The following is a 16,788-nucleotide window of genomic DNA, read 5'->3' on the forward strand; positions in this document are numbered from 1 at the left end:
GGGAGAGGGCTCAAATCAGTAAAATCAGAAATGAAAAAAGAAGTTACAACTGACACCACAGAAATACAGAGGGTCATAAGAGACTACTACCAGCAACTATAGGCCAATAAAATGGACAATCTAGAAATGGACAAATTCTTAGAAAGGTATAATCTCCCAAGACTGAACCAGGAAGAAATAGAAAATATGAACAGATCAATTACCAGTACTGAAAATGAATCAGTAATTTAAAAACTCCCAATAACTTTTGAGAATGCTCTTAATCAGCTCCTTGTATTCTGCTGTCATGGAATTTGTCCTTACCCATATACATCCCCATGAAGCAAAGTATCACAATCACTCTGAGTTCCATCCCCTCTTTCTTGGTGCTATCCAGGTTTTATTTTCTTCTGATACCTTCCTTAAGGAATTCTTATGTTATCACTTCCTCTCCTCATCCTTGTAGACAGTGTAATGGACAAATCAACACTAGCTCCGAGAACACTTCACCTTAATGGCATTGTTGAGCAGTGACCCAGAACTCCTGAAACAGCCACTGTCCCTCTGCTTTTGGGCGAGCCAGGTGAGAGCTTTGGTAATATGTGCTTCATCAATGAAGATATAGGTTCGAGCCTGGGCAAAACTCTTCAGTACAAAGGCTGTGAGCCTGAAGGGGAGGAAGTGATGATCACATTTATGTTGTTACAATGGTTTTATAACCACGTCACAGCAACAGGCTTCATAGGACACTTCTCACACTGATGTGAGTCACCTAACAGGAATTCTTTACTTAGAGCTCCCATTGCCTTTACTTGATGAATCTGCTAGCTCTCGTACAGCTGACCCTTGAACGACATGGTTTGAACTGCATGGGTTCATTTGCACATGGATTTTTTTTTTTTTACTAAATATATACTACAATACTACATGATCCCCAGTTGGTTGAATCCGTGGATGCACAACTGGGGATACCGAGGGCCGACTGTAAAATGATATGTGAATTTGCTACTGCTGAAGGTCAGCGCCCCTAACCCCCATGTGTTTCAAGGGTCAACTGTACTAATGTTACTTATTTTTTAATTTTATTTGAGTAAGGCTTTAAATCTTTTCTTTAGCGATTTTCTTCTGTAGATGGCAGAATCTTCTCATACACAGCTCTTACATGCAGTAACTTCTGACATTGCTTTGCCTCCGGGATTTTAAAACAGTGTTTCATATCACTGGGTCCATCTCATTTCTTTCCTCCTATTATTGAATTTATTAGTGATTAAGATGAATATGATCTAAAAACATAAACTGAAGTGAACATGGTTTATCTAGAAGTTATATGTTATGTTTGCTGGCTATCTCATTTAAAAAATCATGGTTATGGGGGCTATTTTAGAAAAAAAATAATAGCTATTTCAGAAAGAATACCTTGGTGTATTATGAACAGGATGAATTCTGGGGACAAATCTAACATACGTGTATTCGAATCTCAGCTTTTTTGCTTGTTACCTTGCTAGTTTTGGTATATTTATCTAGTATAACCAACTATAGGTTTAATAATACATATCTGATAGGGTTCCTGGGAATATAATTTTGATAATATATGTAAAAGACCTGACACAAAAATAGGAGCTCAAAAAACTGTCTTTTCCTTACCAGGTATTACCCTCATTGTTGCCATGTTGCTCCCCAAAGGTGCTATAAGAGCCATCATAGTGCCTGTAGAGCAGCTGTCTCTGGTAACCTGGAATGGAAGGTTAATGAAGCAACATGACGGGTTGTACATTCTGTAGCCAGAGAAATAAACAAAATGCCTTGGCATCTTGTGATAGTTCCTAAATTTTGCTGCAATATGTTAGATGGTTCTGAGTCCTAAACATTTTATTGGAGGTTGGACACTGGATAGGTACCGTGAAATCAACTGTCATAGTATTCTTATTATTGTAACTATCATAGTATGATAAATTTACATATCATAGAATTGATAAGTAACTCAAGCCTATTGGGGATTCCAGCCTATTGTTAAAATTGCACTGTGAAATTTTCGCTCCCTTATTCAGTGACTCACCAGTGTTGAGGTAGCGAATGGCCTTGGACTTGATCTCTGCAGTCAGTTGCTGTGTTTTATTTAGATAATCCAGAACATAGATGTTAGGAGCAAAGAGGACCATATTCTGTTCTCCACAGCCATAGGGCATTTGGAGGAGATTTTGTGTATTTCGCATGGCAGAGCCTAATATGTCTCCTAGGAAATGGGAGAGATGGGAAGTCATAAAGCTTATAGATAATAATCTATCAGAATCATTAAGAAGAAATGAATAATTAGCTGAGGTAAAGAAATGAGGAATTTTAGGAAGGGTGTCTTCAAGGAACAGAAGTATGATTGGAAGCAATAAGTAAGTCCAAAGAAGAAAGAAGTTAAAAGTATAGCTGTTATTTTGAGAAAGTATTTATGGGAAAAAATATAGTAGACATTGTCTAATATAGTACAGTAGTCCCCTAGGGCTGGAGACTCACCCAAAACTGAGAAGGAGGCTCGGGCAGATTCTTCTACCACATTTGGTGGCAGCTTCAGAGATAATTTTTCAGACACCTCGGCACCTAGAGAAAGAAACAAATCAGCCACAATGAAGATGATTTCTGCTGTATATCTTCCTGAAGAGCTCCAAGACCCAGAAGCCAGAACTATGCCTTGTACCTAAACTTCTGAAAAGTTGTCCCTCTTTTAATATTCCAGTTTTAAAAAATACCTTCAACATATATGAATGGGATTCTGAGATTTCTAGAACTTTTCCTTCCCCAACCTCCTTGTATGTGGAGTTGCATTCCAAAAGAAGGCTACAAACTGACAAGTACCTGTGATGTTGTGATTCTGTTGTAATCATCCTATGGCTAACACAAGATTGTTATCACAAGGTGATATATTTCATGTCCATCCCCAGCCTCCTTACACAACAGTTGTATGCAAAAAACCCGCTATGTATATATAAGCAAAGGAAAAATCTTCAAAAAGTTCCTGAATTCTACCATAATGCTCGGTCTTTACTTCCATCAAATTTCACCAGATATGAAGACAGTATTTTTAATGGAAGCGCTAGACATGGGGCTAGGCGTGAAGATGAACAGTATTTGACTTAGTGAAAATAAATTAATTGCTGCTGATAAGCATACATTTGCTGGCATTTTAATATTGGTGAATTACATGAAGATGAAAAAATAAAAATGTAGTATTTATCATTATACTGCATCCTGTCCTCATAAGATTAATAATAAAACTTTTGTCAAAGGGTACAACCTATCAGTTATGCAAGATGAATAAATTCAAGAGGTCTATTGTAAAGCATAGTGCCTACAGTTAACAATACTGTATTGTAGACCTAAACATTTGCTAATAGGATAGATCTTATATTACAAAAATATAATAATAAGAGGGTGGGAGGAAACTTTTGGAAGTGATGGATAGGCTTATGGTATAGATCGTGGTGACAGTTTCACAGGTGTATACTTATCTCCACACTCATTAAGTTGTATACATTAATTATGTATGTATTATCAGTTATATTAATTACTGATAGTTATGTAGTTAAATTTAATCATGTAGTTAAATACATAATATAATTATGTGTTAAATACATACATAGTTATATTAATTATGTATGTATTATTTGTATGTCAAAAACTTCTCTTACCTTCAAAAAAAGTTTTGTAAGAAAACAGATGACATATATGGATTTGGTAGTAAGGACTAAATTCATTTAAATGTAGAAATAAGGCTAAATAATAAGGCAATCATGTTTTAGAATACATTTTATATACTTTAAGTATTGACATGACAAAAAAGATAATAAACAGAAATTAGTAGGTACAGAAAGGTAAGGAACACATGATGTTGATTAGACATTGGTTTGATATGAGAACACATTGTGTTGATAAATTTCTTAGTGTACTAAATTTCTATAAATGCTTTTGTTTAGACTAGGAAATTCTCCACAAAGATAAAGCTGTATCTTTTACTGTAAGCTTCTTTAGTCCCTTCCCAATGACTGATAGGATACTAGGTATAGGATTGGCACCAAACAAATATTGACATGACAAATGGTAAAGGCTATGGCAAGCTTTTCTTCTGGAAATAGCATAGTCTCATTATCCAGTGCGGTTAGCTATGCAAAACTCAGTGTTGAAGAGGCTTGAATTCAGCTACCCATGTGTGGTATTACTAAATATCCAAGGAAATATCCCCTTTGGCAGTATTCATTTTGAATCTACCCACTTTCTACCTATAACCAGATCATACACTGGTCAGAAGGACAATTTGATGTTTGCACAGGTGCTTAAGAAATAAAGACACAGAATTCCTGGGATACGGATATTCAGCTGATCAAACTACTTGGCCTCTCTAAAAACCAGTTTCCTCACTTACCAAATCGGTTGATGGTTCTTCAGGTCTTGCTTACCTCATAGGGAAAGTGTAGGAATGGTATATATAAAATACTTTGAACTTCAAATATTATATTCTAGTCAATGTTATTTTAATTATGATGACTGAGTCTTACCTGATGGACAAAGCAGGGAGTTGAATGTTGCTTCCTTCTCTAGTCCTTCAGGCTTTAGGTGGAAAGAAAGAAAAGTTAGAAGTGAGAATAGACTGACTTTCAGGACATGTGTGTTAATAGGGGAACTACAGGTTTCTTGATGAAGAGAAGAGTTGGAACTGACTTTCAAATGTATTATAGAAGCAAATTCTATAAGTGTAAGTAATATGAAGGAGACAGGTTGATAGATGAGAAAGGGAGGAGAAAATTGCAAAGTAAAATCAAGAGAGAGAGAGAGAGACACACACAGAGAGAGAATCATATTGTGAAATATCCCATGACTATATATATATATATATATATATATTTCTTTTTTCATGTATCTATTTTTTAGCCCTTCTTACCTAAAAGCTGGAACCCCAGCTGGATTCACCATTGTTTTTCTTGACTCACTGAGACTTATCAAATGGGCAGGCTTACTTACTTCCACCAACAGGGGCTTGATGACTGTGTCTTTCCTTCCATGTTCAGGGACCACAGCCACCTCGGTCCCACACAGCTCTTGAGACTCCAGTGCCTCTGCACTCACTGTGAAATTCACATTCCCTGGAAAAAGGGGCCAGTAGAGATGAGCACCATCTCTCTCTTCCTCCATGCCTCCAAACCCCAAGATTTATAAATGTTTAATGCTTTGTGACCTTATTTTTTTGTTCTATAAAAACATAGGAGCAGGAATGGAAGCAGCATAGACTAGAGGCTAATGATACTGAGAATCCAAGGTGGAGCCGGAGGTGAGGGAAGGGGGTATATCCTTCTAGACATCCTAGAATGAAAGACAAAGAAAAAACTTCTACCATTTGGCGGGGGGTGGGGGCGTCTTTGCCTGGATATGAGGATCCCATAGACAGACACACACAGTCTTTGAGTAGAGAACTGCCTCTAGGAGGCTGTCTCTCACCTAATGACTTTGGGGTTACTGCCCAGGACACGGTTTGCCGGCCATTCCCACAGATGCACTGAGTCCCTTGTTCCTTCTCTCCTGGGACAGCTAGGAATGCAGGAGAGGCTTCTAGGTGCACTCTGACCTGAAACCACACATGAGACAAGGAGACAAATAGACCAGAGGGAAAGGGGGCCAAAGGAAGAATGGCTTGAAATAAAGCACATTGAGGGATTGGGTAGATTTCAGGTTGCCTAATATTGAAGATAATATAAATGAAGACTGAGCATCTTATAAGTGGATCTGACATCTAAACATTAGTATTTGGGGATAATCTGCTCTTTCACGTGGTAGGAGCAGAGGAGAGGAAAAGTCATGATGGTTTGTTTGTTGCCTGTAGAAGCTCTACTCCTTTGGCTTAGGATCTTGACCATACCCTCAGCTCTCCCAGCAGAGTATACAAGATTTATAAACAGTTATGGTAAGATGCACATAAATAACTTTAAAAGTTAAGTTTAATACAGTTAATCATATAAGAAAAGTTAAATATATGGGAATGTAGAGGTTGAAACCTTGGAGAGTATAAGACATGAGAATCAGCATACTGGTTTTTGTTGTTCATGTCAGAAATCTTCATGTTACACAAACTTCCTAACTTTAAAGGGTTATGATAAGGGTCAGAACCTTGTTTTAAGTTGTCATTTGGTATTTGGAGATATCAGCAACCATAGTCATATAACATATGAGTATCTCTGACAGTATTATCTCCTGGTGAGCCCATCTTATACACAGGAGTTTGTCAGTATTCCCAGGAATGCAGTTTTTAATTTACTTGACTGTTACCTTGTGTTCAAGTTAATAAAGAGAAGTCCTTACCCGGATGCATTTGGGAAGGTAGTTTAACACAGTGGCCTTGAGTGTGAAGGCTTCTCCGCGGATCACAGAGTAGGGCATCGTGAGATCCACAAAGAAGGGCTGGAAGGCCCGGAGAGAGGCAGTCGGAGAGAGACCAAGTCCAGTGTCACTGGACAGGCAGAGGGCCCCTGCCTTCCACTCAGTGATGGTATCGGGGACTATTACTCCTACTTCAGCCACACCTGAGGAGCTGGGGAGGATGGCAATGTGCAGAACAAAAAGTAAGCAGTTAAATACAGGCATGCCTCATTTTCTTGCACTTTGCTTTATTGTGCTTTACAGATACTGTGGTTTTTTTTAAACAAGTTAAAGGTTTGTGGCAACCCTGCGTCAAGCAAGCCTATTGGTGTCATTTTTCTAACAGCATCTGCTCGCCTTATCTCTCTGTGTCACATTTTGGTAATTCTCTCAATATTTCAAACTTTTAAATTATTATTATATTTGTTACAATGATCTGTGATCAGCAGTCTTTAATGTTACTATTGTAATTGCTTTGGGGTGCCATGAACTGCACCCATATAAGATGGCAAACTTAATAGATAAATGTTGTGTGTGTTCTGACTGCTCCACTGACCAGCCATTCCCCTGTCCCTCTTCCTCTTCTTGAGCTTCCCTAGTCCCTGAGACACAACAATATTGAAATTAGGCCACTTAACAACCCTACGATGGCCTCTAAGCATTCAAGTGAAAGGAAGAATTGCACACTTCTCACTTTAAATCAAAAGCTAGAAATTATTAAGCTTTGTGGTGAAGGCATGTTGAAAGCTGAGATAGGCTGGAAGGTAGGCCTCTTGCACCAAACAGTTAGCCAAGTTATGAATGCAAAGGAAAGTTCTTGAAGGAAATTAAAAGTGATACTTGAGTAAATACTTGAATGATAAGATAGCATAACAGCCTCATTGCCGATATGGAGAAAATTTGAGTGGTCTGGATAGAAGATCAAACCAGCCACAATATCCCCTGAAGCTAAAGCCTAATCCAGAGCAAGGCCATAACTCTCTTCAATTCTGTGCAGGGTGAGAGAGGTGAGGAAGCTGCAGAAGAAGAGTTTGAAGCTAGCAGAGAATGGTTCATAAGGCTTAAGGAAAGAAGCCATCTCTATAACATAAAAGCTCAAGGTGAAGTAGTAAGTGCTGATGTAGAAGCTGCAGCAAATTATCCAGAAGATAATTAGTGAAGATGACTACACTAAATAACAGATGTTAAATGTAGATGAAACAGCCTTATATTGGAAGAAGATGCCATCTAGGACTTTCATAGCTGGAGAGGAGAAGTTAATGTCTGACTTCAAAGCTTCAAAGGACAGGCAGACTCTCTAGTTAGGGGCTAATGCAGCTGGTGACTTGAAGTTGAAGCCAGTGCTCATTTATCATTCTGAAAATCTTGGGGCCCTTCAGAATTATGCTAAATCTACTCTGCCTGTGCTCTATAAATGGAACAACAAAGCTACAGGCTTTGTGACAGCACATCTGTTTACAACGTGGTTTACTGAATATTTTAAGCCCATTGTTGAGACCTACTGCTTAGGAAAAAAGATTCCTTTCAAAATACTGCTGCTCATTGACAATGCACCTGGTCTCCCAAGAGCTCTGATGGAGATGCACCATGAGATTGATGTTGTCTTCATGCCTGCTAACACAATAGCCATTCTGAAGCCCATGGATCAAGAAGTAATTTTGACTTTCAAGTCTTATTCTTTAAGAAATACATTTTGTAAGGCTATAGCTGCCGTATATGGTCATTGCTCTGATGGATCTGGGCAAAGTCAATTGAAAACCTTCTGGAAAGGATTCACTGTTCTAGATGCCATTAAGAACATTTTTTTTTTTTTTAAGGACATTCTTGATTCATAGGAAAAGGTCAGAATATTAACATTAACAGGAGTTTGAAAGAAGTGGATTCCAACCCTCATGGATGACTTTGAGGGGTTAAGACTTCAGTGGAGGAAGTAACCGCAGATGTGGTGGAAACAGCAAGAGAACCAGAATTAGAAATGGAGCCTGAAGATGTGACTGAATTGCTGCCATCTCCTGTTAAAACTTGAATGGATGAGGAGTTGCTTCTTATGGATGAGCAAAGAAAGTGGTTTCTTGAGATGGAAGGTACTCCTGTGGAAGATTGTTGAAATGACAACAAAGGATTTAGAATATTACAAAAACTTAGTTGCCAAAGCAGTGGCAGAGTTTGAGAGGATTGCCTCCAATTCTGAAAGAAGTTCTACTGTGGGTAAAATGCTATCAAACACCATTGCATGTTACAGAGAAATCGTTTGTGAAAGGAGGAGTCAATTGATGTGGCACACTTCATTGCTGTCTTGTTTTAAGGAACAGCCCCATCCCAACCTTCAGCAGCCACCATCCTGATCCGTGAGCAGCCATCAGCATCAAGTCAAGACCTTCCACCAGCAAAAAAATTATGCCTTGCTGTGAAGGCTTAGATGAAGGTTAGCATTTTATAGCAATAAAGTATTTTTGATTAAAGTCTATACATTTTTAAAGACATAATGCTATTATACACTTAATAGACTACAGTATAGTGTAAACATAACTTTTATATGCCCTGGGAAACCAAAAAATTCATGTGACTCACTTTATTGTGATATTCGCTTTATTGGAGTATCTGGAACTGAACCTGTAATATCTCTGAGGTATGCCTGTAAATCCCTTCTAGGAAGAGAACCCCTACATAAATGATTCTATTGTCATGACTTGAATGCACTTAGTAGAAATACCAATAATGGAGAGTATAATCAAGGCTTGAAATGGGAATGTGTAAGTCCCTTTTTTCCAACTCTGTTTTCAATTCTAGTCTATATCAGTCTCTCCTTAGACATGTAGTTGTAGTATAATCTATTATAGACAATATAGTGATAAATATGTAGTTTTAGATTGTTATTAAATTTTTTTCTCTAAAATACTGTTCCACTGAGGGAAGGTTTATAATTTTAAATTCTACTACTACTGTGTAGAGCTGGCTTGACTGACCCTGTGCTTAACTCAGGACTGCCGAGCAATGAAGGATCTCTTATAGGTGTTAATCTGTGCAGTGCTTGGTTATATTTAGTCCTTATGCTCATTTTCTGGAAATCTTAGAATGACATTTGTGCAAAATTTCTGATACAGTTTGATTAGTGAGACTTCATAACAGAAGTATTATACTAAACCTCTCCTTAACACAGCAATGTGTCCAAAAGATATACTTGGATATTGAAAAACTGGCTAAAAATGGAAAATTGTGAGGAATCTATATTGTTGCATCTTATATATGAAAGAAGTTACTTACTCTACTGCCACCAAATCCCAGATCCACGTCTCAGGGAAGTACTTTCGCACAGTCTCTGTGGGAGGCTCTGAAATATGTATTATATGCATAAGTTCATGACCTCTTCCCATTTCAGCTACGACTGCGGAGGAGACAGAAACAATAAATATAAAGATAAGGCTTATGAGAGATTGTAGTAAGTGCTACAAAAGAAATAGGGTGATGAAATAGGTAGGAACCAGGAGAGGACACTTGGGTATTAAGGGAAAGCTTCTTGGAGGAGGTGGTATATTTAGATGAATTCTGAAGCATTACAGTAAGCTAGGAGTGAGCTGGGGGAAGAGAATCACAATCAGAGAACAGTGAGACCTAGAGGCAGAAAGAGTCTTGGATTGCCTGGGAAAGAGACCTAGAGGCAGAAAGGAGGCTCTGCAGCTCCTGCGCACTGTGCTAAGTGGGGAGTGCTGTGACTTGAGGTCAGGATTTGGTCTGCACCTCTGCGGGAGCAAAGAAAAATCATACCCAGACATTTTGACAGTGGCTTTGAGAAACCGTTTGTAGGAGTGAGAGGATCAAGAATTTTAAAAGCTCTTTATTCCCAAATGTGTCAGAAGATAAGAGTTAGGATCTCTAGATTAACCAAGATGGCGGAGTAGAAGGACTTGCTCTCACTCCCTCTTGCGAGAGCACCAGAGTCACAACTGGCTGCTGGACAATCATTGACAGGAAGACCCTGGACTTCACCAAGGAGGATACCCCACGTCCAAGGACAGAGGAGAAGCCACAGTGAGACGGTAGGAGGGGCACAATCAGAGTAAAATCAAACCCCATAACTGCTGGGTGGGTGACTCACAGACTGGCGAACACTTATACCACAGAAGTCCACCCACTGGAGTAAAGGTTCTGAGCCCCACGTCAGGCTTCCCAACCTGGGGGTCAGGCAACGGGAGGAGGAATTCCTAGAGAATCAGACTTTGAAGCCTAGTGGGAATTGGATTGCAGGACTTTGACGGGACTGGGGGAAACAGAGACCCCACTCTTGGAGGGCACACACAAAGTAATGTGTGCATCAGGACCCAGGGGAAGGAGCAGTGAGCCTGGGGGAGACTGAACCAGACCTACCTGCTGGTGTTGGGGGGTCTCCTGCAGAGGCGAGTGGTGGCTCTGTTTCACCGTGGGGATAAGGACACTGGCAGCAGAGGTTCTGGGAAGTTCTCCTTGGTGTGAGCCCTCCCAGAGTCTGCCATTAACCCCACCAAAGAGCACGGGTAGGCTCCAGTGTTGGGTTGCCTCAGGCAAAACAGCCAACAGGGAGGGAACCCAGCCCCACCCATCAACAGTCAAGTGGATTAAGGTTTTACTGAGCTCTGACCGCCACAGCAACAGGGAGGGAACCCAGCCCCACCCATCAACAGTCAAGTGGATTAAGGTTTTACTGAGCTCTGACCGCCACAGCAACAGTCAGCTCTACCCACCACCAGAGCCTCCCATCAAGCCTCTTAGATAGCCTCAACCACCAGAGGGCAGACAACAGAAGCAAGAAAAACTATAATCCTGCAGCCTGTGGACCAAAAACCACAGTTACAGAAAGATAGAGAAGATGAAAAGGCAGAGGGCTATGTACCAGATGAAGGAACAAGAAAAAACCCCAGAAAAACAACTAAATGAAGTGGAGATAGGCAACCTTCCAGAAAAAGAATTCAGAATAATGATAGTGAAGATGATCCAGGACCTTGGAATAAGAATGGAGGCAAAGATTGAGAAGATGCAAGAAATGATTAACAAAGACCTAGAAGAATTAAAGAACAAACAAACAGAGATGAACAATACAATAACTGAAATGAAAACTACACTAGAAGGAATCAATAGCAGAATAACTGAGGCAGAAGAACGGATAAGTGACCTGGAAGACAGAATGATGGAATTCACTGCTGCGGAACAGACTAAAGAAAGAGTTAGGATCTCTCACCCTATTTACCTTCTGTAAATATTTAACAACCGGCTCACTGGGACAAATCTTGTGCATCTATACACTTGTTCATACATAAATTTACTACAAATCTTATTGATAAAGTATTAAAGGATATAATTTATAAATACTAATAAAAATACACAATGATCTTTATTTAAATTCTGTGTAGCCATTTGATTCTCACTGAATGTTTACCTTGAGTTTTTTTTTTTTTTTTTTTTTTTTAAAGATTTTATTTTTTGGGGGCTTCCCTGGTGGCGCAGTGGTTGAGAATCTGCCTGCCAATGCAGGGGACACGGGTTCGAGCCCTGGTCTGGGAAGATCCCACATGCCACGGAGCAACTAGGCCCGTGAGCCACAACTGCTGAGCCTGTGCGTCTGGAGCCTGTGCTCCGCAACAAGAGAGGCCGCGATAGTGAGAGGCCCGCGCACCGCGATGAAGAGTGGCCCCCACTTGCCACAATTAGAGAAAGCCCTCGCACAGAAACGAAGACCCAACACAGCCATAAATATAAATAAATAAATAAATAAATAAAGATTTTATTTTTTTATTGATTGATTGATTACTATGTTGGGTCTTCGTTTCTGTGCTAGGGCTTCCTGTAGTTGTGGCAAGCGGGGGCTACTCTTCATCGCGGTGCGCGGGCCTCTCACTGTTGTGGCCTCTCTTGTTGCAGAGCTCAGGCTCCAGACGCGCAGGCTCAGTAGTTGTGGCTCACGGGCCTAGCTGCTCCGTGGCATGTGGGATCTTCCCAGGCCAGGGCGCGAACCCGTGTCCCCTGCATTAGCAGGCAGACTCTCAACCACTGCGCCACCAAGGAAGCCCTACCTTGAGTTTTGACAAACTCTTTTGTTTGTACCCAACCTATATTCAACCATGATTTGACAGTATCAGACCATAAATAAATAAATGATTGATTACTATATGATTCATCAAAGAAGTAGCCCATATCATTGACAGATGAGTGTGATTTCAATATGGATATTAGCTGATGTTTTGGGGAAGTTAAAGAGCTTCTTTTCTTGACTGGTGAGAATATAGTCCCAATTTGTGAACATTTCTGTTTCTGTTTACATTATCCTATGCCTGGAAACTTTCCCTTCCCTTTTAAAACTCACACATCTCCATTTACTAGAAGCAGATTCTATATGAATGACTTCTTGATTCGTCAATCAGAATCAATCCTTTCTTTTATTCTTCATATCTGCACCTGTCTTATAATGCTTTTTACAGCCTGCCTTGTGTTCTTTCCAGCTGCATACGTGGGACTGGACACAAACAGAATTTTTTGATTTGTATCACTATGTGACCTTGAGCAAGAACCTTAATATATCTAAACCACAAGTTCTTTTTTTTTTAATTGAAGTATAGTTGATTTACAATGTTGTGTTAATTTCTGCTGTACAGCAAAGTGACTCAGTTATACACATATATACATTCCTTTTTATATTCTTTTCCATTATGGTTTATCTCAGGAGATTGGATATAGTTTCCTGTGCTATACAGTAGGACCTTGTTGTTTATCCATTCTAAATGTAATAGTTTGTATCTACCAATCCCAGACTCCCACTCCATCCCTTCCCCACTCTTCCCTCCCCCTTGGCAACCACAAGTCTGTTCTCTATGTCTGGAATCACAAGTCCTTTTTAATTAATTTCATCACATTTTATCTTTTTTAAAGAATTAGTTTATTTGGTTCAATATATTAGGCAATTAATTTTTCTTAATTTCTTACCTGGAGAAGATAACAGTCTTTGAGATGACTGTATTTTATATTGTTGGGGCTGTGGACATATTTTGGGTTTATGAATTTTTGAGTTGGTGAATACCTTTAAGCCCATATCCTGTAAAGGAAATCACAACCTAATCAGTACACAAATATCATAAAATATGTATATACACATACTTGTTTTCATTGAATTTAACAAACAATCCAACTAGCTTAATATTAACCTTTTTTGTGTTTTTGGATTTGGAAGTTGTTTCTTTCAAACAGTGTCCCTGCCTCTTGTCACCCCAGCGTTAACCTGTAACTGTTACTCTAACACCCGTCTTTACTGTGCACTGAGGAAGCTCAGTCAGAATCCAACTTTTGAGCCTCACCACTAGCATCCTTAAACACGGGAAGCCCGCGCCATAAGCCCTGGTGCTGAGTATGTGTGGTTTAAGCACATTTCAGAGTAGCTGAGGTCATTCTCTCCTGCAAAGGCTTGCATTGTTTCACTTGATGTGTAAATATTACAGTTTTTCAGCTGTCTAATGATTCTAATCAGGTAGAACCATGTGAAATTACTGATATTTGACCATTTTAAAAAAACTTTAATTGGAGTATGGATGCTTTACAACGTTGTGTTAGCCTCCACTGCACAACAAAATGAATCAGCCATACACGTACAGATATGCCCTCCCTAATATTAAACTTGTAATGTTCACATGAGTAGAAAGGAAACTGATATACTTATAGAGATAATTTCATTCTGTTTTTAAACCTTTTTCAACAGTAATTATTTTACATGTGTAATATTTATAAATGAATGAAATGAATGAAGAAAAAAAAACTTGCTTAATAATCCCAAAAGTTCCAGTCCTGGCTCTGTTGTTATTAGTAGATCTGCTACTATTAGTGACCTTGGAGAAGTCACTTGACCTCTCTATGTCCCATTACCCTCAACTATAATATGGAAGCATTAAAATAAATATTTTTTTCCATATATAATATTTTGTGAACCTTAAGAACTGACCATCAGCAATATAACAGACTTACCTTTAGGAAGCTATACATATCTTTTTCATTTGTATTTGATACTGGGGAATACATGATCCCATTGAGATAGATATTATGGTGACTGATGCAGTCTTCATTGTCTTCCTTCTGTTGATTTAAACGCTCAGGGAAACCGCTGAGGTCCTTTACTGGTAGCAGGTTATAAACCTGTACAAATGCAAAGGGCAAAAGGAGAAACTTACTTGTGGCTTATTTTTCTTAAGTGCAAGGAGACAAGAAAAGAATAATCACTACCAGACTTTCTTTGAGTGGCTCCGTTGCCTAGATAATTTACAGAGAATATGATTTTGAAAACGTTTAACAATTTTAGGGAAAAAAACAATTAAAACATTCCTATCTAAGTACTCAGGATCATAATCTTTTGTTACACAATTCAGAGGCAAACCCTAGACTCTATGCTGGAATGAAATAAAACTTAATTAAGAGAAATTGAGGTTTGCCATATTTGAGACATTGTGCAATGCTTCAGGATGACAGAATTAGGTAATAGTTTCATCTCTATCTGGTGGTTAGCAACTGACTCAGTGTTTAACAAAGTAAATGGACAACATATTCTAAACAGGCACATGGATAAGCATGTATCCTCTGTATAGGTCAGGACAGTATTTTCTTAGTATTATTCATGGGAACTAAATGCTCCATATCTTTATAAAATACATAAAACTTTAACTGTAGAATACTGAAAATGATACTTTCCAATTCACTTCAACAGGAAGAATAAGACAAACATAAAAATCCTGTAGGTGTTTTATATTTAAAGGAGTTCAAAATTGTTTGATAAGAATAGATTAGCAAAGTGAGTAGCACAGTGAAATGAAACATTTTCTCAAAGGCAGCTCCTTCTTAGCGTTCTCCATCTCCTCCCTCTGCTTTATTTTTCTCCAAAGCATATCACATAATTATTGTCTGTCTCACCTATGAAAATGTAAGTTCCATGAGTGCATGGATTTTTGTCTTTCTAGTAGTTCACTATGAGATCCCCAGAATTTAGGCACACAGTAGACACACCCAGAACACAGTAGGCACTAAATAAATATGTGTTGAATGAATGACTTATGCTACTAGGTGCAAGCGTTTCATCAGTGAAACATTATCAAAGATTGAGAGGAACCCTTGTTCTAACCCAGGTCTACTCCTAGATACATGAAAGCTTCTGCTTTATTATTAACAAACTAATAGAATTTTCTGCCTTATCTATCCACTAGGATTGTTATAATTAAAAAAAACTTTGAGAACTATAAAATTATGTTATACAAACATAAAACATTAATGTTATCGTTCCACATATTCCCTTGCTTCCACTATGCACTTAATATCTCCTTTAGAAGTATTCTGATATTTTTAATTAAATACCATTGGAAGGACCAAAAAGTAAGAGATCTTTTCTTGTAAGTTTTTCTTGTAGGGAAGTAAAAACATAACTTTCCCTTTATAAAATTTTGATAGTGAAAAAAACTTCAGTAAGAGGTTATTCCAATTGGCCTCATTGAAAATTTGAAGTAATGGGCAAACTACTATTAGGACACATTAAGTAGTTTCCTGTTGTTATACTAAGCATACCCTTTTGCTATTTTTCCTATTAACGCAGTATTTTAAAAGGTTTCATTTATTAATGTCATTTATCACATAGTAATTAATTTTTCCTAATTTTTATTAATCAGAGACAATACAGATCTTCCTTCAGAAACTGTGTTCATCTTGGGCATGCAGTGTTTCAACTGATACAATTCTTATTAAAAGAAATTTGATATTTCACTTAGCCTGTGCAGTCTAAGTGCAGTATATGTACCACTTATGTTAGACTTTTTGAAATATTAAAACTAGTTTGAAAACTCCTACTATTGGTTTCATAGAGCTCTAGGATTTCAGGGATTTTGGATGGTGCATGATTTATATTTATATTCATATGTAATATCTTCCTCACCAAAAAAAAGTGCACATGAAAGAGCTCAAAACTATTAACTCCTAGATAAATATAACTTTAATAGATTCTATCCCACTCAGGGTTTCTCCTTGCTCTGAGTCCCCTGGGGCTGACGGAACTCACTGTGGCCGCGGAGAGCTCGGCCTCGGGACTCATGAGCAGCACACTTTGGTCCACGGCACGGAGGGCGCAGAGGGACTGAGGGGAAGCGGTGACTTTCAGGTGGGCGTGGGAGGCTGGGAGACTCTGTGCTGGGCTGAAGTTCAAACCCACCTGTGGAATTGGGGACAAAGTCAGAAAAACAAATTTCCTGATTTACCCATGCATTCACCAGCATTTCCTGGGTGCTCTGCAAATTCAATGCATAATCACTTTGTTTGACTTCGTTGATATTTGGCACCATGTAAGTCTTGAGGCCTTTGGTTCCCTATTTTGTCACTCTGATTCTCATCAGTTGAGCTATTATAATTATATCTGTTTTTATAAGTTAT

General features: G+C 38.7%; 2 protein-coding genes across 12 annotated transcripts in view; one reads left to right on the plus strand and one right to left on the minus strand.

The window, feature by feature from the left end:
* Nucleotides 1-16,788, plus strand: part of KLRG1 (killer cell lectin like receptor G1) — a 209,446-nt gene that overhangs the window by 87,294 nt on the left and 105,364 nt on the right. Inside the window, exon 7 of one of the 11 annotated variants that reach the window (XR_009505313.1) lies at nt 446-522. The exons of the other annotated variants lie outside the window; for them this stretch is intronic. The gene's annotated coding sequence lies outside the window, so the exon portion shown is untranslated. Of the gene's footprint in view, nt 1-445; nt 523-16,788 lie in introns of those variants that run through there. 11 annotated transcript variants of the gene reach the window in all.
* The window catches only part of A2M (alpha-2-macroglobulin), a 42,348-nt gene that overhangs the window by 8,502 nt on the left and 17,058 nt on the right, over nt 1-16,788 (minus strand). Inside the window, exons 15-26 of the mRNA XM_059935275.1 lie at nt 16,421-16,570; nt 14,353-14,520; nt 13,324-13,432; nt 9,637-9,757; nt 6,316-6,544; nt 5,458-5,584; nt 4,984-5,105; nt 4,521-4,572; nt 2,485-2,568; nt 2,036-2,212; nt 1,624-1,711; nt 490-646 (exon numbers count right to left, since the gene is read on the minus strand). Coding sequence (XP_059791258.1) covers nt 490-646; nt 1,624-1,711; nt 2,036-2,212; nt 2,485-2,568; nt 4,521-4,572; nt 4,984-5,105; nt 5,458-5,584; nt 6,316-6,544; nt 9,637-9,757; nt 13,324-13,432; nt 14,353-14,520; nt 16,421-16,570 — 1,584 coding nt within the window. The remainder of the gene's footprint in view (nt 1-489; nt 647-1,623; nt 1,712-2,035; nt 2,213-2,484; nt 2,569-4,520; nt 4,573-4,983; nt 5,106-5,457; nt 5,585-6,315; nt 6,545-9,636; nt 9,758-13,323; nt 13,433-14,352; nt 14,521-16,420; nt 16,571-16,788) is intronic.

This window comes from Balaenoptera ricei, chromosome 10 (genome assembly GCF_028023285.1).
Source record: "Balaenoptera ricei isolate mBalRic1 chromosome 10, mBalRic1.hap2, whole genome shotgun sequence".
NCBI classification, from domain to species: Eukaryota; Metazoa; Chordata; class Mammalia; order Artiodactyla; family Balaenopteridae; genus Balaenoptera; species Balaenoptera ricei.